At 42.5% G+C, this 22,382-nt stretch overlaps 1 protein-coding gene across 1 annotated transcript in view; it reads right to left on the reverse strand.

Annotated features, from left to right (window-relative positions):
- Positions 1 to 22,382, reverse strand: part of LOC132895889 (sushi, von Willebrand factor type A, EGF and pentraxin domain-containing protein 1-like) — a 220,294-nt gene that overhangs the window by 127,343 nt on the left and 70,569 nt on the right. The window contains exons 14-18 of the mRNA XM_060936640.1: positions 10,492 to 10,565; positions 9,249 to 9,428; positions 8,190 to 8,298; positions 6,449 to 6,522; positions 5,443 to 5,622 (exon numbers count right to left, since the gene is read on the reverse strand). Coding sequence (XP_060792623.1) covers positions 5,443 to 5,622; positions 6,449 to 6,522; positions 8,190 to 8,298; positions 9,249 to 9,428; positions 10,492 to 10,565 — 617 coding nt within the window. The remainder of the gene's footprint in view (positions 1 to 5,442; positions 5,623 to 6,448; positions 6,523 to 8,189; positions 8,299 to 9,248; positions 9,429 to 10,491; positions 10,566 to 22,382) is intronic.

Consider the following 22,382-nt stretch of genomic DNA (forward strand, 5'->3'; position numbering starts at 1 on the left):
TCAGCCTCAGGCCCAGCGGCCGACGAGGGCCTTTCTGTGTGGAGTTTGCATGTTCTCCTCATGTCTGTGTGGGTTTCCTCCCACATATGCAGTTTAGGTTAATTGGTGGCTCTAAATTGACCGTGAGTGTGAATGGTTGTTTGTGTCTCTATGTGTGTGTCAGCCCTGCGATGAGCTGGTGACTTGTCCAGGATATACCCTGCCCATGGTCAGCTGGGATAGGCTCCAGCTTGCTCCCCATGATCCCGCACGGGATAAGCGGTTACAGATAAAACAAACAAACAAACAAACAAACAAACAAACAAACTCAATAAGGCAGCAGAAGGGTGAAGGCTGCTCCTCCCAGGCTCCCTTGACTGTGTCCAGCAGGCCCCTGGGGTGCTGGCCAAAGAAGAGCTCAAAGGGGGTAAATCCCATGGCAGCCTGCAAAGAAGACCTAGGAGAGGAGTAGGTTCCAGTTCCCACCATCTTCATCAACCACCCTCCTCAGCATATGCTTGAGCATTTGGTTGAATCACTCCACAAGGCCATTGGTCTAGGGGTGACAGACTGAAAATTTGAGGTGCTTGGCCTACAGTAGCCAACACAGGTCTGACATGAGTTTTGAGATGAAGGGGGTCCCTTGGTCTGTGAGCAGGTCCTTAGGGATCCTGACTCCGCTGAATAGGAGTATCAGTTCTTTGGCAATGTTTTTGGATGGTGCCTTGTGGAGAGAGATGGCCTCTAGAGAATGTATGGCATAATTGACAATCACAAGGATGTATTTATGGTCATGGGTGGACTTAAAGAGCAGGCCTACAAGATCCATGCCCACCTGCTTGAAGGGGATCCTGATGATAGGGAGAGGAATCAATGGGGCTGGGGCAGACTTGTATGGGGTGGTTTGCTGACACTGAGGACAGTGCCAGCAGAAGCTGTGTACTTCGGCCACCATCCTTGGCCAGTGGAACCAATCCCAACTCTTTTCTAGGGTGTTTTGGGGTCCCAGGTGGCCACCTAGTGGGTGGGCTTGGGCCAGGTGCATGATGGTGTCAATTTTGGTTCTGGGAACAATGAGGAGGTCACAGGGCTTGCCCCAGTGCTTGCAGTGATAATACAACAGGCCCTTCTTCACCAGAACATAGGTCGAGGGCAGCTCCTGGTTGGGGTGTAGATTCTGGTCATTGACCCATTGCACCTGACCCAAGCAGTGCTTCAGCCAGTCATCCTCTTTTGTTCCCTCCTGAAGTTTCCTTCCCCTAAGGTCTGTTGGGACAAATTAGTGAGAGGGTTAGTGGGTAAGGAGGGCTCACGTTCAGCTTCAGCACCTGCTGACTCTTGCTTGGCCAGGAACATGGTCCCAGAGGCAGCTGATAGGGTGCGCTGGGGCTGAAATGAAAGCCTGGTGTTCCACTTCCTTCTCCTCTGCCCTGGGACAGCAATGGAGGTGGGAAACCCTGGCCAATCTCTGCTTACAAGGAGGGCACAAGGAGATCAGTGATTAGTCCAACCATTATGGGCCACTCATGTCCTCGACCACCAATCTGGACCTCTGCCACAGGAACTTCTCTTATGTCCCCATGGACACAGGTGATGGCCAGCTTCCCACAGAATAGAAAGGCCCTGGTTAAGGCCAAGGGACGAGCCAGGGTGATGGCACTCTCTGAGTCCAGGAGCACAGACACAGGAATGGTGTTCAGTCTGAGGGTGAGGGCAGAGCCTTGCAGCTTGTGGCCAATGTGGAGGGTGCACCCCACCAACCAGGGTTTGAAGGGTCTAGTAGCATGGCACTCCGACTCAGTGGGCATAGGCTGATCCCTTGTAGATGGCTGCGGCATGGGTTCTTCCTGTGCCCTCTAGGGCATCCCAGTTTTCTGGCTGCCAGCATAGCAGGCCTCCCTCTGGAATGGGGCTCTTCTTTCCCCTCTGCCCATCTTGAGGGTGGCTAGTGCACACTCCAAGGCAGCGACCATGTCCCTGGGGGATCGGGCCACTTTCATCACCATGGCTCATTGTTCTTCCCCCAAGAGACCCCACAGGAAGTGGTCAGTGGGGGTCAGCTGGTTGGGTTGGAGCCACCTCCGAATGATCCAGAGAAGATGGTCCATCTGCATCAGGGGCTCTTGCCCCAGCCAATAGATCCAGTGGTGGAATTTGGCAGTAGCTCAAGCCAAGTCAAGTTTATTTTTATAGCGCTTTTAACAATAGACATTGTTGCAAAGCAGCTTTAGAGAAAATTAAAGGCTTTAAACATGAGCTAATTTTATCCCTAATTTATCCCCAATAACCAAGCCTGTGGTGATGGTGGCAAGGAAAAACTCCCTCAGATGACATGAGGAAGAAACCTTGAGAGGAACCAGACTCAAAAGGGAACCCATCCTCATTTGGGTGATAACAGGTGGGAGAGAGCCCGCAGCGGGCCAGGATTTCCTCTTTGAGCACATTGTAGTCCTCTACTTCTACCAGGGGGAGGGCATAGTAGGCCTGCTGTGCCTCACCATTGAGGACTGAGCTGAGGATCGGGGCCCAGTCCTGGGTTTGCCAACTTTCCCTTTCTGCCACCCTCTCAAAGGTTTCCAGAAATACCTCAATGTCATCATCCACAGTGAGCTTCATCAACAGGCACTGGGTGTCACGGGTTGGGTTGGGGAGGGGGACCATGGCTGCGGGCGGGATCTGCCTCAAACTCAGGACCTCCTGTGTGGCCATGTGCAGGCCGTGGGCCAGCTCCTGGAACAGTTGTCCCTGCTGCATGCTGACGTCCAGGAGGAGGCGCACCACAGGGTCCACCGTTGGGTTGCCGGAGTCCGTGTCACCTACCTGTATTCTCCACCAGTGTAAGGGATCCCTAGTGCCAGCGGCACACAGACACAAAAAAACAGGCGTAGGGTGCAGAACAGGTGGGATTTTTATTCTTTTCTTTACTTGTGTGAGGAGGTGCAGTGACCTTGGCAGTGGAGTGGCAGTGGATCTAGTGGTTTGCAGCAAGGGTGAGGGAGGGTCCTGAGGAAATGTACGTGGGGCTGGAGTCCTTTATGGCTTAGCAGCAGCCTTTCCTCCTTCCCAGCAGGAGAGTGCATTGTCTAAGCTTGTATCTGGCATGGGGAAAACACACAGAATATCAGGCTGAGCATTAGAAGGATGTAATCACTTTCTGTCCCATGCGCAGCCTTTATATACTTCGAGGTGAGCCCTGGGAGGGTGAATGTGTGTGCTGTAATTAGCGCCTGCCAGCTGTGCTACATTAAACCGCTCCTCCTCTCATGTGTGTGTGTAGTGCAGTCTTTGGCCCTTGGCACTGAGCCACTGCTGCTCACTTTCAGCGTAGTGCATGGGGTGTTGTCTTCTTCAGCACCACCGCGCAACAAGGAGCGCCTGCAGAGGAGGAGACGGCTCTTAACCCACCATCATTACAATATGTAGTCAGGACCAAAGTACTAGTAAAGAGCATGTTAAAAAAACAACAACACAACACTTAATCAAAGTGATTGTCTTCCTTGAGTTGGAGGTGTGTTGAGAGTAAACAAAACTTCTGATATTGCAGGTCAGTGTGTCCTCAAAGAACAAATTAAGAACTACAGGGGTGAAAGATAATGAATCAATACTCTGATTACAGTACTTGAAAAATGTAATACAAGTCTTTTAATAATAATTAAGTCTGAACAAGTATGTTTGAGCAATGTCAATTAACCTCCTTTAAGCCATTGTGTGGCATATCGGCTGACAAGTATTGGACAGAAAGATCTTAACTGGGGAACTGGCCAATCATGGAAGGTAAATCAGGGGAAAAATATTCATCTACTCTTATTCCCTGGGACACAGCTTTAAAATATTTTGAAAAAAAATCTCATCAGTCATCACTCTCTTCTATGATCTACTGCTTTTAGCATTTCTATTCTTTTCATTAAAAATGTATTACATTAATGCACTGATTCTCAGTCCTTCTCCTGCAATCCCCCTCTGTGCTACATGTTTTCCAATTTTTCCTGCTCCACCTAGCTGACTGAGCTCACCAGTGGCACTTTTGATTAGCTGAGTACACCTGGTTTAACCAAGAGCATGTTAATCACACCAATTTTATTCAGGTGTGTTTGGAACCAAGGCGATAGATAGAAGATATACAAGACAGGCTCCAGGAGTAGGATTGAGAAACACTGCATTAATGGAATTTGGGAACCTACCTGGGCTAATGACCATAACTTCTAATCCTTGAAAATCTACAAAGAAGCATTGTTCAACAACATTCAAAACATTGTAATATGTATCTTTACCAATACAGAGTGAGAGAGTTACTATGTTCTATGTTGGTTTATTCACCACAGATTAGGCAATCAGATCCCTCTATTCTGTAGAGTACTTGGGGTCCCTCAGATTTAGGCCTTTAATATTGACATTTCCAGCCATTTAGAAACTTCTGGGGGTGGCACAGTGGTGTAGTCGTTAGCACTGTTGCCTCACAGCAAGCAGGTTCTGGGTTCGAGCCCAGCAGCCAGTGAGGGCCTTTTTGTGTGGAGTTTGCATGTTCTCCCCGTGTCTGCGTGGGTTTCCTCCGGGTGCTCCGGTTTCCCCCACAGTCCAAAGACATGCAGGTTAGGCTAATTGGTGGCTCTAAATTGACCGTAGGTGTGAATGTGAGTGTGAATGGTTGTTTGTCTCTATGTGTCAGCCCTACGATGATCTGGTGACTTGTCCAGGGTGTACCCCGCCTCTCACCCATAGTCAGCTGGGATAGGCTTCAGCTTGCCTGCGACCCTGTAGAACAGGATAAGCGGCTACAGATAATGGATGGATAGAAACTTCGGGGTCACACCAGCGACAGACAATTCACTGCCACACCACCAGAGGGCACCTTCCCTTAAATTTCAAATCACTTCTTCCTTAGTTGTTTCAATATCCGGTTCACACTTGGACTTTGTATACAATATGAAGCCTTATTATTTGTCTATTCATTCAGTTCTAAGCCATGTATCTTCTGACTGACTTTGGTGTTTGACCTTCCCTGGTCTCTGTTTTGAATGACTCTATTGCCAGTGTTTGCTTGTGAACCTCTTTGCCTACTTTTTTCCTGTGATTCTGACCTTGTCTTTGTATTTGCATATTGGATTACTTGCATCAGTGCCTTTCCTGTGTATGACCAGGAACTGTTCTTTATCATTTTTAGATTGTGAATATTGGCTCATTGGTAGATTAGCAGATTGTTTGTTTGTTTGTTTTTCTAGAAAAGAGACTGGTGTACTTCAGAAAATAGATGGCATCATGAGGAAGGAGAATTATCTAGACATACTTTAGTAATACAACAAGACATCAGCCAGATTATTAAAACATCTCATTTATCAAGTTGGACACAAGTGTATAGAAAGCATGTCACATGCTTTTATTCCTGTACATGTTTATACTATAAAATTAAACGTTGTTCTTATTTTAATAAAACAGTTTTGAAACAGTGAATCGAGTGGAACTCACGCAGACACCGAGGAGGAGGAGGCTGAAAAGTTCCATCATTGGAGCATGTTATTACTGAAGGTCCAATGAGACTATAATCTCTGTTACAAGAGTATATAACTGCTTCTCCATAATCATATGATTCCTCCTCTGGTTCAAACATTCCATTTGTTATATTGGAAGGCTTCTGACAGTTCACCACTGAAAAAAATCAATAAAAATTCAGGTATATTTTAATTATTGTAGAATAATATTGAAGGGGAAAAGGATTGTATAAAATATGTGATAAAAAAAAAGATGGAAAGAAATGCCAGGAACCATCATATTGTACAGCAACATAATAATAATAATAATAATAATAATAATAATAATAATAATGAATTTCTACAAACAATACATAAAGAGTGATACATTTCAATTCTTTTAATTTGTCTTTCCTGAAAGAATTTTACACAAGTAAGGATGAAAAAGTACAAAGTATGAAGGCAATGAATGAATGAATAGATTTGATTTATTTAATCATTAATGATTTATTTAATACTCTGTGTACTAATAATATCTGAGTTACTGACTAAAATTATATATTTTATCTAAAATCCCTTTTTATGACACTAAATGTCTATAGTGATCTTCAAATCCTTCCTCTAAAGTCACTAATTATGGAAGCACCAAATCACAATTCATTTTCTTTACCTATCTATTTTGAGAAAATGCAGTCTCTGTAACAGACTCTACAAAAATAAAGAGACCAGAGCTTGTGCTGAAAGGACATTCATGTCATCATATTTTAAAATGAGAAGGTTTAAGATTTGAAAAGAACGTTGAATGATTTGGTACAGGATACTTCTTTGTGTTCACCACTATATAACACCTTTGGAGTCTGGAGAAATCAGTGATGTTCCCCCATAGCAGAAATTACATGTAAATAATTAAAAAGGTCAGTTTGTATCATAACTAACTATTTTCATAGGAATATATTGGAAAAGTATTTTTATGAGAAAATTAAACATTTCAACAACAAAATTACCTTCACATACAGGAGCGTTCCCATCCCAACCTGTTTCTCTGCAAATTCTATTTTGATGTCCAACAAGCTGATAACTGAAAATAGACAATTATTTTGAAATGCACTTTCCAAGTTATTCCAAGTGCAGAAACACCGGTTTATACCCCCCCTTTTTTTTTATAAAAAAGGAATTTTGTATCAATGAATAAAAAGTAAGATACACAAAAGACTGAAGCAACATGCACATTAATATGGAATAGCATTTTCCTTTCATTTTTTTGAATAATGAAAAATTTTAACCCTTTCACCAGTGTGTAACATTTTCCAGAAAGGGTTTCCCTACTTAAAGTGAGACTGGAATAGCGGTCTGCAATGGGGAAAGATTTAGGCCCTGTCCACACGGCAACGGATTCAGGTGAATCTGATAAAATTGTTTATCGTTTCGGCCTGGCGTCCACACGGCACCGGCGTTTTGGGCGCCCCAAAACGAAATCTTTTGAGAACGGGTTCCAGAGTGGAAAGATCTGGCAACGGCCCTGTTGCAAAGTCATCTGGATGAGTAGAACGGATTTGTTTACGATGACGTCACAACCACATGTGCTTCACGCCGGGTAGAAGTGTAACGAACTCGATGCGAGTTGTCAACAAATCCTATAACATGGTTCATGAACCGCACTTACAAAATATTTTCACTGTGAATATTTATTGTGTAATAGTGCAAAGTAAGAGAGAGAGAGAGAGAGAGAGAGAGAGAGAATAGCCCTTAGGGCAGAGTCAATCCCACCAGCAAAAATAGGGGAAAAAAAAGGAGCGATCTCACCTCTTCAGATGTTGGTTTAAGTCCTACAATACATTCCTCAAAAAGGGCGTAGAAGAACAAATTAATCCATCAACGTGTAGCACTCAATTTATTCCGGACCATTAAAGACGCCGCCTTCCGCGTAGAATCATACGTCATCCTCGCCGCCATATTGGATGGGGCAAAGCGGAGAATAAAGATGCCTCATTCATGTGCTGCGTTTAACTGTACCAACAGGTTTGCCGTCCAAACGAGATCACATGGGATTACCTTTTACAGGTGAGACTGGAAAAATACTTTTCATTGTATTTGGTCATTATAACGTAATTTTACGAACAGATTTTTCTGACTGTGGCTAATATGAAGTCTTGCGCATAATAGTTTATGCGCATGCGTCCTTACTTCTTCTATTATTCTGGTGTCTCCGATGGAACCGTCTTACAGCGCAGCTAGAGGTGTGGCATGTGTATTGCATCGTTTTCAGCAAGCGTTGCGTTGCCATATGTACCTGATATTTTACTGATCCGTTGCCCATGTGGACGCGATATTTTTTTTTTTAAATCTCGTTGCCGTTGTCGTGTGGATGTAGCCTTAAATAAACCATTTACACATGGATGTCTGTTGAAACAGCCATGTTAGGTGTATTAACATAAAGAACCTAACTTTGAGTAAACTGCAACATGCTTTGTGGCTTTTTTTTTTGCCCCAGAGTGTACACTACCAGTTAAAAGTTTGGACACACCTGGTCACCTACTAATAATGAAGACACTAGCACAGAATTATACAAATTCCAATTATGCACATTTAAGAAAACAGTTTAATTAAAAAGTATGCAGATTTTTTTTTATTAGTAGTAGAGTGTAATTTGTATGCATGATGTACTCTGTTTATTCACAAACTTGCACATTTATGTGTGCAAAACAGAATATGGACAAACATAAAAAGACTTAAAAATGATTTTACCCTTCATTACATTGTGCTGTGATTGTTGCACCTAACAGAATTCCTTCTGGAATTAAATACTTTCCATTGAGAATCTTGCCAGGAGATCCACAGGAATTTTCTGTAAAAGCTGTAAATAAACAATACATGCAGTTTAGACAAAGACATATTTTTCCCATTTTTTTCCGTAACTCATTCATTCCCACTGCCATGAAAACCTTAAATAAACAACAACATCTCCCTACCTCTATAACCATCACCACTACATTAACACAAGGCCAATCAGCACACAAATTGTACAGTCAGTATTATTTTATTCCCCTGTTCCCCTGTTCGATTGATTGATTGATTGATTGATTGATTGATTGATTGATTGATTGATTGATTGATTGTACTAGCCACTTTCATTCTGTTTTTAGGAACACATCTTTGTATGTCAATTGTCTGGTTGTTGTCTTTGTATGTTGTTGAGTCACACCTAAGATGAATTTCTGTCATGACGGACAATAAAGTTTTTCTGATTCTACATATTGAGGACCAGAATATGTTTTATACCAACAGAGTTAGGACATTTTTGGGAAGTCAAGATATTTTGGCTGGTCCTCACTTATTCAAAGGGCTGTTTGAGGGTTAAGACTTAGTTTTAGGGTTCAGGTTAGGTTTAGGTTAGGGTAAGGGGTGGGGTTAGGCATTTAGTTGTGATGGTTAAGGTTAGGATAAGGGGATAGAGAATGCATTATTCCAATGATTGTCCCTACAAAGATAGAAATACAAGTGTGTGTGTGTGTGTGTGTGTGTGTGTGTGTGTGTGTGTGTGTGTGTGTGCACACGCAGACAATAAGAAAAACATTTACTTTGTTATTAAAGTACAAAGTTTCCAAAAAATAAATTATATTAATCCAAAGTAGGGTTGGGTGATTTGACAATATAATATTAATATAGAAATAAATTTCAGAATATGCTTTTCCAAGTTATCGTGATTTCTTTTTCATTAAACCTTTTCATGTGTTGGACTGGAAGAAGCTGATGTGATACTATTTATTTATTTATTTATTAAACAGTTAATCGAGTGGAACTCACGCAGACACCGAGGAGGAGGAGGCTGAAAAGTTCCATTACTGGAGCATGTTATTACTGAAGGTCCAATGAGATAATGATCTCTGTTACAAGAGTATATAACTGCTTCTCCATAATCATATGATTCCTCCTCTGGTTCAAACGTTCCATTTGTTATACTGGGAGGCTTCTGACACTTCAACTCTGAAAAAAAAATCAATAAAAATTCAGGTATATTTTAATTATTGTAGAATAATATTGAAGAGGAAAGATAATTGTATAAATTCTATGGGAAAAAAGAGGGAAAGAAATGCCAGGAACCATCATATTGTACAGCATACTACTACTACTACTAATAATAATAATACAATGCTGTCCGGTGGATTGATGCACCAAAGATTTCCGTTCCCAGTTGCAATCAAATATATTGCTTATTCTATCTTAGAAAAGTTTTTATTTGTAGCTAGGCCATTTATACATTCATTCATGAAGAAAAATAGAAAAAAGATTAAAACGAAATGACTAAGAATAACAGAATTTTTCACTCAGCTGATGTTTTCTTCAGCAATGTTAATGTCCGGTGGAATGACATGTGCGTGTTTTGTCCAGTATGGTAGTCAATAAATGCCAAAACTATGTACTGTTCTTTTAACAATTTTTATAGTCAGTTCATGCTTGACAATACAAGAAAGTCTTTAAAACAAGAACAGCAGAAACTATTACAAAGTTTGATGAACACAACTGTTTTTTCCACAAATGCTCATTTCAGTTGAATCTTTCATCATTCATGACAACAAACTGGGCAGAGGAATGAACATTTAAACACATTTAAACTTCATGTTGTGTCATTCCACCAGACGTGTTATCCCACTGGACTTGAGGGTAATAATAATAATAATAATACATTTTTGCAAACAGTATATGAACAATCATACAAAGCAATTCTTTTAATTTGTTTTTCCTGAAAGAACTTTACACAAGTGAAAATGAAAATGTATGAGGACAATGAATGAATGCATAGATCTGATTTATTTGGAGCTAGTACTCTGCCTACAAGAATATCTGAGATACTGATGAAAATGATATATTTTATCTAAAATCTCCTTATGTGACCCTGAATGCTAAATGTCAAGAGCAGTCTTCAAATCCTTCCTCTAAATTCACTTTCTTTAATTATTAAACAAAATAAATTACTAAACTTTATTCATAGTAATGTAGCAGAAAAGTTTATTTAAAATAAAATTAAACATTTCAGCAACAAAATTACCTTTGCACAGAGGAACGTTCCCATCCCAACCTGTTTCTCTGCAAATTCTATTTTGACGTCCAACAAGCTGATAACTGAAAATAGACATTTCATTTGAAATATGCTTTCCAAGTTATTCCAAGTGCAGAAACACTATTTTATATTCTCTGGGGCAAAAAATAAAATGGGACAAAATAAAAAAGTAATTTAATATTTTTAATGCAGCAATAAATAAAAATGTAAACAAAAATGTAGCAGCATACGTTAAAATGGAATAGTATTTTCCTTTCATTTTTTAAAATAAAGAAATAAAGTACAACCCAGATTCCAAAAAAGTTGGGACACTGTGTAAAAACAGAATGCAATGATTTGTAAATTGTTTTTGACCTATTTTCAATTGAATACAATACAGAGACAAGATATTTAATGTTCAAACTGACAAGCTTTATTTTTTTTTGTAATATATACTCACTCTGAATTTGATGCCTGCAACACATTTCAAAAAAGTTGAGACACATGCATGTTTACCACTGTGTTTCAACACCTTTTCTTTTAACAACACTCAGATAGTTGAAACGCGAGCCGTGTCGGGCTGAAGTGAACTGAAGCGAGCTGAAGTGAGCTGAAAAAGGGTAGTGGAAAAGGGCCATAAGTGTCTGAGAACTGAGGAAGTTTAACGCCCGGTCACACAGCACTCCGCGTCTATATCACGTACAAAAAGATACAAAAATCTGGTGGACGTGGTCGTAAGTGGTAATTTTTGGTCAATTTTGGCTTTGCCGTGCTTTGTACGGGGTATGGCCGTCGGCGGCTGTTTCACTGCTGCAGCACTGCCTAAGCACAGCTAACCAAGTCCAGCCACGTGTAAGGCTAAAAATAGGTTCGCACGTGTTCGAACGCAGGGAAAAAAGCGACAAGTTACCACGGATAACCGCGGCCTCATCGCGTCTGTAGCACTGCCGATCACGTGTTGAGCGCGGACGTAAAACGGGCACTCCACTGCCATAGCACTGCCAAATCACGGGTAACCGCGGCTCAGCGTCGTTGGAAGAGCGGCTTGCTGCGCATATAAAAGCGGTCGCGCACGGCTGTGTGCAGGGCTGGTTTCAGTCTCTGCACAATTTCATCGTACATCGCAGGAGGCATCCTCATAAAGTTCTGAAAGGCTCTTGGATCTTCGTTACGCATCTCGACCATAAGACGGTCGTAAAGCCCAAGCTGAGGTCTCCTCGCAATCCAGTCACGCACCCAGATGTTCCGTACCACCCTCCTCCTCCTCCTCCTCCTTCTTCTTCTTCTCTCAGCAAGGATATGTTGAGCCTGTATCAGTTGGTTCTGTTGGTGCTGGAGCATTAAGATGAGGACATCACAGCGTTGAGGGTTCATGTTCACCCCTTGACATCTAGACTGCAAGTGCCGAGGTCTCAGAAAATTATGGTATTTATACATGCCGCAAATCAGAAGTGATGCAGAAGTGATTAGACAGTGATCAATCGAATTTAGAACTTGTTTGAGACGTCGTTTAACGGGCTTAGACAGTGCTATGTACGCGGAAAAATCCATTTCTCAGTGATAAGCCGCTAAACACACGCTATATCCCGTGATACCAACGCGTAACACCCGTCCGATGACCGTGCTCTGCCCGTGATAGACCGCCAAACTTTCGCGTCTTACCACGTTTCCCCAAGTTTTAATAACGGCCAGGACACTGATTATCACGTGTTTTTCACGTGTGTTGCACGTCTTTACCACGTGTGCCAGCCGTGGTTGTCCGCGGTCTAAAGTTTTGAGCAGTCCAAAACTTTTTGCCGCGTCCGACGCCGTTCCGATTTTCCCCTGCGTCCTGTCACGTCTGTATATCGACTGTAACACGTCTTAACTTCGACATCAACACGAACAACATCGTCTGCTTCACGGGAGAGCACTTTTTGACGGGTTTTGGCCGTGATAAAGCCGTAAAGCGCTGTGTGACCGGGCCTTTAGAAAGTGAAATTCTTTCCCATTCTTATTTGATATATGACTTAATTTGCTCAACTTTCCACTGTCTCTAGTGTCGTATTTGTGCTTCAAAAGGCCCTGGCCACACTACAGCTCGCGATGGGTTGGCGAATACTTGGTGATGAAAAATTGGTAGCAACACCATCAATCATGCAATACATGATGAATGTTCCCCGAGCTTCACGAGTTGTTTTTGAGGTGTCTCCGCCTCGTGAGTGGCCAAAAATGTCACAAAAAATTTCAATGCATGCACTGAAATTTGGTGGCAATGTTTTTGTCAGCAAATTAAACAACAAATATTCATAGATGGGTTTGGGAATATTTCCTGAAGCTCGAAGAACCTTCACTGAGCCTCTTGAGACGTACAACCACAATTCCAAAAAAGTTGGGACACTGTATAAAACATAAATAAAAACAGAATGTGAAGATTTGCAAATCATGGAAGTCCTATATTTCATTGAAAATAGTACAAAGACAACATATCAAATGTTGAAACTGAGAATTTTTATTTATTTATTTTAAAAATATATGCTCATTTTGAATTTGATGTTAGCAACACGTTTCAAAAAAGTTGGGACAGGGGCATGTTTACCACTATGTTGCATCACGTCTACCTTTAACAACACTCTGTAAATGTTTGGGAACTGAGGAGACCAATTGCTGTAGTTTTGAAAGAGGAATGTTGTCCCATTCTTGCCTGACATACAGTTTCAGTTACTCAAGAATTTGGGGTTTCCACTGGTATATTTTGTCCTTCATAATGTACCAAATGTTTTAAATGGGAGACAGGTCTGGACTGCAGGCAGGCCACCTTAGCACCCGCACTCTCTTACTACGGAGACGTGCAATTTTAATATGTACATAAAGCGGTTTGGTATTGTCTTGGTGAAAGGAGGAAGGTCTTCCCTGAAAAAGATTTTATCTGGATGGCAGCATATTGCTCTGAAACATGTATATATATCATTGAGCATTAATGATGCCTTTCCAGATGTACAAGCTACCCATGTCATGTGCACTAATGCACCCTCATACCATCACAGATGCTGACTTTTGAACTGTGCACTGATAAGCCGGATGGTCCCTCTCCTCTTTAGCCCGAACGACGTAGTGTCCATGATTCCTAAAAAGAATTTCTACTTTTAGTTTGTCAGACCTCGGGACAATTTTCTACTTCGCCTCAGTCCATCGTAAAAGAGCTTGGGCCCAGAGAAGGTGGTGGTCTTTCTGTATATTGTTAATATATGGCCTTAGCTTGCATTTGTGGATACAGTAATGAAATGTTTTCACAGATGATGGTTTTCTGAAGTGTTCCTGAGCCCATACAGTGATTTTCACTACAGACATGTGTCTGCTTTTAATGCAGTGTCTCCTGAGGGCCTGAAAATGACAAGCATCCAATGTCAGTTTTCAGCCTTGTCTCTTGCATACAGAGATGTCTCCAGATTCTCTGAATCTTTTAATGATATTATGTACCATAGATGATGTGATCCCCAAATTCTTTACAATTTTACATTGAGGAACGTTATTCTTAAATTGTTTCACTGTTTGCCTGCGCAGTCTTTCACAGAGTGGTGAACCCCTCCCCATCTTTATTTCTGAGAGACTCCGCTCTCCGGGATGCTCTTTTGATACGCAATCATGTTACTGACCTGTTGCCAATCAACCAAATTAGTTTTTTTTTTAGCATTACACATCTTTCCCAGTCTTTTTTTTTTGCCCCGTCCCAACCTTTCTGAAACATGTTGCTGACATCAAATTCAAAATGAGCATATATTTTTCAAAAAACAATAAAATTTCTCAGTTTCAACATTTGATAGGTTGTCTTTGTTTTATTTTCAATGAAATATAGCATTTCCATAATTTGCAAATCTTCACATTCCGTTCTTAATTTAAGTTTCACACAGTGTCTCAACTTTTTTGGAATTGGGGTTGTATTTGTCTCAAATCCATGTCCCTGATGCTCATGGGAGCCTCATCAACACAGCAGTTCGGCATAGCCTAACTTTTGCCGAGACTTAAAAAGTGCATTTATATTCAGAAGTAATGAGGAGTAGAAATAAGGCATTTAAAGAAATATGACCTTTTTGATTACATAAAATCGGTGAAATTTAGTTCCCTCTGAAATTTGGTTATTGTGATGTATGTTTATTTCTGCAAGATCTCATCTCATCTCATTATCTCTAGCCACTTTATCCTGTTCTACAGGGTCGCAGGCAAGCTGGAGCCTATCCCAGCTGACTACAGGCGAAAGGCGGGGTACACCCTGGACAAGTCACCAGGTCATCACAGGGCTGACACAGAGACACAGACACCCATTCACACTCACATTCACACCTATGGTCAATTTAGGTGGTGTTTACATTAGACCGTATCAGCGGATCATCAGATTGTTTTTAAAACGATTCGCGTGCACACAGCAACGCCAATACATGATTCGCGTGCACACAGCAACGCCAATACACAGATACGCTCGGCTCTGCAGGCATCCTGCGCTCCAAATCACTCCGCCCTGAACAGCGAGTGCCCTCTGGAGGGTGCGCACTCCGACCTTGCGCAGCTCACAGAGCGCGCGAGTGAAGCGCGCGAGCAGTGATTCGGGACAAATATCAGGAAGTGAAAGTCCGCGCCATTTTTCAGCAGTCGCGTCACATGACCAACGTGGCATGACCAACGCCAGCGAATCAGGAAGGTGGATGTCACAGTGACGTTGTCCAATGACGATGTCAGCTAGAGCTCAGCACAGCGTATCCTCATTCCTCAATGTTTACACAGCACCGGATCAGATACATAATGGATTGAATATGTGGGCCCTGGCGGATTCAAGTTGTTCCGCCTGTGGAGTCGTTTCCCGGTGTTTTAATGTGAACGGACAGTGCATCCGCGACGAAAACAAGACGGATACGGTCTAATGTAAACACCACCTTAGAGTCACCAGTTAACCTAACCTGCATGTCTTTGGATTGTGGGGGAAACCGGAGCAAACCCACAAGGACACGGGGAGAACATGCAAATTCCGCAGAGAAACGCCCTTGCCGGCCACGGGGCTCGAACCCGGACCTTCTTGCTGTGAGGTGACCGCGCTAACCACTACACCACCGTGCCACTTATTTCTGCAAGATCTCATTTAAAAACAACAGTAACAACAACAACTGGCCATTCTGTGGTTGAGAAGTTATTTAATTTGAGGGGATTCCCTGGCAATAATGTGTATGAAATCACTCGGTTTGCGCAATCAAGCAGACAGAGGAAGTCCAGTGTGCGTATACGCAGGTTTACCTACTTCTTCTGCTTTTCCTTCTTCTTTTGGGTTTTACAGCATCTGGCATCTGGTGTTGCATTACTTCCATCTACAGGTTTACCTTGACTGTGCACTAACAGTTACATCATTCTGTCATTAAATGAACAGCTGATCACACCGATGTGCTCGCTGACTGCCAATATTTATTAGGTTGGTCCTGTGTTTGCTTTCCTTTGCAACATAACATCTTTTCTTCTCGCGTTCTGTTACTGTAATCAGTCTTTCATGTTTCATTTGTGTCCTCCATTTTCCTCCCTTTGTTTCAAGTTTGTATCCCACAATGCCTTGCGCGAACGGGGAAAGCCCACCATGTGATGCATGATGTAGTATCTTGAATTGGGTTATGATAAAGCAAGAAAAAACAGTGGAGAATTTAGGGCCATGTGGCCCTAAATTCATTACTTGTTTTTTTTTTTTAAACCTAATAAAATTGGAAGTCTGTGATTTGAATTCAGTAGTTTCCGGTCCACTAAACAAAAATAAGTGGGTGTCAGGGAAAATTCTTTTTATAATCTCAACTTGAAAAATCTGAAAGTCAGTCTACCTTTAAGCAACTTAAAAGAACTCATAATTATCAATATATGACGCTCAGGCGGTAGTAAGGAAGATGATAAGACAGGCAAAAAGAATGCACTGGAGAAAGTACTGTGGTACACTTGGAAACACAGCTCAAATAGGAGAAGTGTGGGGGATGATAAGAAAGATGGGAGTAAGTAAGAGGGAATGGAACTATCCGGTATTGTTAGATGGAAACGAGACTGCAGTATCAAATGAGGAAAAGGGAGAGATGTTGGCTTACACTTTTGTAAAGGTTCATAGCTCTAATAATCTCTCAGAAGAAGGAAGGAGAGGCAGAGGGAGAACAAAATCAGAAAACATAGAGGCTTTATTTTATCTTATTTCTATCTTCTTTATTATCTTAGAATAGACCTTTTTTATGTAGCTCCTTTATTAGCATGGACTGTCTTTATTTAGTATTTATTTATTTAGCACCTTAACTTCAAGCCAAATTCCTTGTAGTTGCAACAATTACTTGGCAATAAAGCTTTTTATGATTCTGATTATATAAGAAGAAAAATAATAATGATGGTGGGGAAAATGCCCCTTTTAGTATGGAAGAATTACAGAGGGCACCAGATAAAACAGGAAAGTCTGCACGAAGTAAAGTATGTTACAGTGTGTTAAAATATCTAAGTGTAGAAAGTCTGGAGAAGCTACTGATGCTGTATAACAAAGTGTGGGAAGAGGGAAGAATGCCGAGAAACTGGAAAGAGGCCATAATTATTCCAATAAAGAAACCTGGGAAAGATAGCAGCAAGCCTGTAAATTACAGACCAATAGCTTTGACCTTACATATTTGTAAACGAATGAAGCACATGATAAATGAGAGGTTAATGCACATCCTGGAATATAGAGGTATGGTGGTGACATACCAAAGCGGGTTTAGGAAAGGCAGGAATACTATGGATACAGTACTGTGCCTAGAAGATGAAATAAAGAAAGCTCAGGTAAATAAAGAAACAGTGATTGCAGTATTTTTTGATGTTGAGAAAGCCTATGATATGTTATGGAAAGAGGAGCTTCTAATTAAACTGCACTTACGTAATGGGAATAGGTGGGAAAATGTTGAACTGGGTTATGGACTTTCTCGATGGAAGAACCATTCAGGTGAAGATAGAGTCAAAGTTATCAAGTCAATATGTTGTAAAAAATGGGATGCCTCAGGGGAGTGTAATAAGTCCAATTTTATTTTCTATTATGATTAATGATACATTTGTAGGGCGGCATGGTGGTGTAGTGGTTAGCGCTGTTGCCTCACAGCAAGAAGGTCCGGGTTCGAGCCCCGTGGCCGGCAAGGGCGTTTCTGTGCAGAATTTGCATGTTCTCCCCGTGTCCGCGTGGGTTTCCTCCGGGTGCTCCGGTTTCCCCCACAGACATGCAGGTTAGGTTAACTGGTGACTCTAAATTGACAGTAGGTGTGAATGTGAGTGTGAATGGGTGTCTGTGTCTATGTGTCAGCCCTGTGATGACCTGGCAACTTGTCCAGGGTGTACCCTGCCTTTCGCCCGTAGTCAGCTGGGATAGGCTCCAGCTTGCCTGCGACCCTGTGGAACAGGATAAAGCGGCTAGAGATAATGAGATGAGATAGATTTGTAAATATTCCAGTAGATATTGGGAGATCAGTGTTTGCAGATGATGGTGTGCTGTGGAAAAGAGGGAGGAATTTTGAACACATTGTTAAGAAAATGCATGGGGATTTAAATTCTCAGTGGAAAAAACAAAAACTATGTCCTTTACAAGAAAGAAACTCATGATATATAAGTTAAAACTATTTGGAAATGAATTGGAGAAAGTTTAAAGTTTTCATTTTTTGGGAGTTTATTTTGATCAGAGACTAATATGGAGGGAACATATTAGATATGTTGTGAATAAATGTAAGAAAGTTATAAATGTCATGAGATATCTTGCAGGATTGGAATGGGGAGCTGATTTAACATCTCTGAAATATATTTATGTAGCCTTAATAAGATCAAGGTTAGACTACGGAAGTATTGCATATGGATCAGCAGCAAAATCTGTGATAGCAGAGCTAGATATTATTAAAGCTCAGGCTCTATGGGTGTGCCTAGGAGCAACTAGAACTTCCCCAGTATGTGCACTCCAAGTTGAAGCAGGTGAAATGCCTTTATTGTTACGTCGGGAAGCAGTTAGCGGCCAACTATTGGATCAATCTTAGGGGACGCAGAGATGGTCATCCCACAAAAAAGGTTCTGCAATCATGCTGGGAGAAGGAGAGGACACAAAAAGAGAGCTTTGGCTGAACAGGAGATCAAATAGCAAAAGATTTGGGAGTATATGACAAAGAGTTTTTCTCAACTGTGGTGTGGCCTGTTAGACCTGCCTGGGTGTTAGAAAACCTATTGTATGTGTGTCTGTGAAGATTCTCAGTCATCCAGGTCATAGTAACTGTGGGTGGTAAAAGAGAGCAACTGGACTTGCTTGAAGATTCTTGAAGACGTTTCACCTCTCATCCGAAAGGCTTCTTTACTGTCTGTCTAGTAGGGAGTATCAGGTATTTAACCTCTCATGGATGAAAAGCTCATCTAAGGTGTCGTTGAGTCATCCTGTTGGTGTGGGTCACTGGGGGCTGGATGTGAACGGCCTCGAGAGTCGTTAGGGTGATCAATGGATTGCGCATTAAGGTGATCAATGGAATGCTGATTCTCTCTGTCCTCTTGTGAGTCACTGACTACGTTTACATGCACATCCAAATCGAGCTGCTGTCGGTAATCAAGCTGAAGGTCCCAGCAGGGTGCCAGAGAAATCCAATCCTACATGCACACAATGAAATCGGGCTATTGTGTGAGGTGCATTGTGCACCCGAGCCACAGGTGGCGCTACATGCCCCATCGTGTTGGTACACTTCCGGTTGTCGTCATGAAGAAGAGCTAATCAAGAGTGTAAACAAAGTTATCAGTTCCGTGTTCTCCATTGCGCGTTTTTCTCCCGTCCATGAATTTTAATATATTCAACTCCTTAAGCTGAATGAGCATGAACTCTTTCTCCTCATTGCTCCAGAAGTGCACGTTTCTGCTTGCCTGTGGCAGTGGGGGCGTGGTCAAGCGCCGGTCTGTGACAGGAGGGCGGAGCCAGGGAAGGTGAGTGGCAGAACGACGGTACACCTGACGGTAATTAACCTGTGTTTGTGTGTCTTCCCAGTAACCGCGCCCTATTTAAGGAGGCAGAGGGGAGAGCTCATCCCAGGACTAGAACACAGCGCGCGCGCACGCGCGTGTGTGTGTGTGCTTCTCTCAAGAATAAAAGTAGGCTGTTAAACTGAAAAGTCTGACAATAAAAAGCCTATTAGTACCAGAAGCTTTGTCCTGCCGTCCTCTGTGCTCCACCCACACTTCAGAGAGCTCTACATCGCCATTTTCTCTTCTTCGTTTGTTCCTCCTGACCTCTTTTGCTGCTCGCTACTACTGTTTTCATGCCGACCGAGGCTGTTGTGTTTCCCGCTTGTGGTCTCGTCACTCGTCACTTCCGGAAGTAGCTCGACAACTAGCTCGATAGGGTATACATGCACAAAGTAGCTCGGCAGAAATCGCATAAACTAGGTCGTGTAGCTCGATTCCGAGAAATCAAGTTCGGTTCAATTTCAGCCGAATTAAGGTGTATACATGGCATTTTGAACTTCGATTTCAGTTGAGCAACGGCAGAAATTCGATTCTCTCTATGTGCATGTAAACGTAGTGAAAACAGCTGGGTTTTGGTGTGCATTCAGTTGTCTGGGAAGTGTGCCAAGGACTGCATTGTAGGTGGCTGATAAATGATGTCTTAGACCCCCACCTCTGTTCAGTGATGGCCGTTCCAGGTTGACAAAAATGGCTTATTTAACTCCTCGCTCATACCAACGATCCTCTCTGGCTAAAATGCGTACGTTGCAATCCTGAAATGAGTGTCCTTTGTTGTTAAGATGAAGGTAGACAGCAGAATCCTGGCCTGAGGACCTGGCTCTCCTGTGTTGAGCCATACGCCTGTGAAGCGGTTGTTTTGTTTCCTCAATATATGAGTCCGTGCATCCCTCACTGCACTGAATTGCATACACTAAGTTGTCCTGTTTGTGTCTGGCTATTCTGTCCTTAGGGTGGACCAGTTTCTGCTTCAGGGTGTTACTGGGTCTGAAATGTACTGGAATGTTGTGTTTGTAGAAGATCCTCCTGATTTTCTCAGATAGACCAGAAATGTAGGGAATGACAATGTTCTTGCGTTTGTTCCTGTTATCCTCCTTGTCCGTTATGTTTCTTTTTCTGCTCTTGAAGAAAGACCAGTTGGGATACCCACAGTTCTGAAGTGCTTTTTTGATGTGATTCTACTCCTTCTCTTTTTCCTCTACCGTTGTAGGGATGTTCTGAGCCCTTTGTTGCAAGGTCCTAATGACCCCCAATTTGTGTTCCAGTGGGTGGTGAGAGTCAAAGAGTAGGTACTGGTCTGTGTGTGTGGGTTTCCGGTAGACCTCGATGCTAAGGCTTCTGTCTTGTCTAATGTGTACATCACAATCCAAGAAGGCTAGATTATTCCCACTGACGTCCTCCCAAGTGAAATTGATGTTGATATCCACTGCATTGATGTGCTTAGAGAAGGCTTCCACTTCATGGGTTTTGATTTTAACCCAGGTGTCATCCACATATCTGAACAGTGGCTGGGAGCAACTCCTGAAAAAGTGGTCAAAGCTTTATGTTCCACTTCCTCCATGTAAAGATTGGCCACAATAGGGGACACCGGTGAGCCCATGGTGCATCCATGCTTCTGTCTGTAGAAACTTTCATTAAACTGGAAATAAGTGGTAGTCAGGCAGAGGTCAAGTAGGGTGCAAATCTGGTCCGTGGTGAGGTTCGTTCTATCCAGTAAGGTGTTATCTTGAAGGAGTCGTTTTCTAACAGATTTGACTGCTTCTGTGGTGGGAATGCAGATGAAAAGAGAAGTGACATCATAAGAAACCATGGTTTCATCTAAGTCTAGTTTGAGGTCTGCAACTTTAGTAGCAAAATCTTGGGAGTTTTTGACGTGATGTAGCGTATTCCCAACAAGAGGAACCAGGATGATGGCTAGGTGTTTGGCAATGTTATAGGTGACAGAGTTTATACTGCTGATGATAGGTCTGAGTGGAGCTCCTTCCTTGTGAATCTTGGGGAGTCCGTATATGAGAGGAACGGCGTCCCCAGGGTACAATCTGTAGTACAGAGATCGGTTGATGGCTTGGTCCTTTTCTAGTTGTTGCAGGCAGCTAACAACTTTCTTTTTGCAACAACTGGCCTTAAGGTTTCATAGGTGGTTGTGTCGCTGAGGAGACTGGTCATCTTTGAGTGGTAGTCCGCTGTGTTTAGCACCACTGTGCATCTCCCTTTGTCAGCAGGAAGGATGGTGATGTCCCGGTCTCTTTGAAGCAATGTAAGAGCCCTCCTTTCTTGGCTGGTGAGGTTGGAGGGGGGTGCTTTTGCACTGGACAGAGCAGCTGATATCTTCAGTCTAAGTTGTTCTGCCTCTGTGTTGGTCAGATTGTTGTTTCTGATGGCTGACTCTGTGGCTGTGATGAGATCTACCACTGGTATCTGCTCTGGTGAAACTGCAAAGTTAAGTCCCTTGCATAAAACATCTTTCTCTGGTTGGGTGAGTTGGGTTCAAATGGGTTGTTTTTCAAATGGGTTGAGGTTCAAATGGGTTGTGATTGCCGGGGTGGTTGTTGAGGTGTTCTCGCAGCCTATAAAATGCCCCAATGGCTTAGTGCAAAATACAGCCTCTGACAACCAAGTGCCCTCCTGGCCTTCACGTGGCTGAACTGTTTCGTACCAACAGGAGATGGGGCGAAAGGCGGGTAACTGGCGCCTTAAAACCAGTTCTTGGGACATCATACTCTCCAATATGGCAGTTCTTTAGTAACATCTATACAGATTTTGCTTTGGCCACCCCTTTGAACCCAGTTTCTGGATGCTGTGAATCCAGTTGGCGTTAGGAAGGGCATCCAGCCATAAAACCTGTGCTTCAAACAGTTAGTCATGGTTGTTGTTTCTAATAGTAGTAGTGAGAATGGGACCCCTAGTAATGGGGGTGTCGT

Source organism: Neoarius graeffei, chromosome 13 (assembly GCF_027579695.1).
Source record: "Neoarius graeffei isolate fNeoGra1 chromosome 13, fNeoGra1.pri, whole genome shotgun sequence".
In the NCBI taxonomy this organism is placed as follows: Eukaryota; Metazoa; Chordata; class Actinopteri; order Siluriformes; family Ariidae; genus Neoarius; species Neoarius graeffei.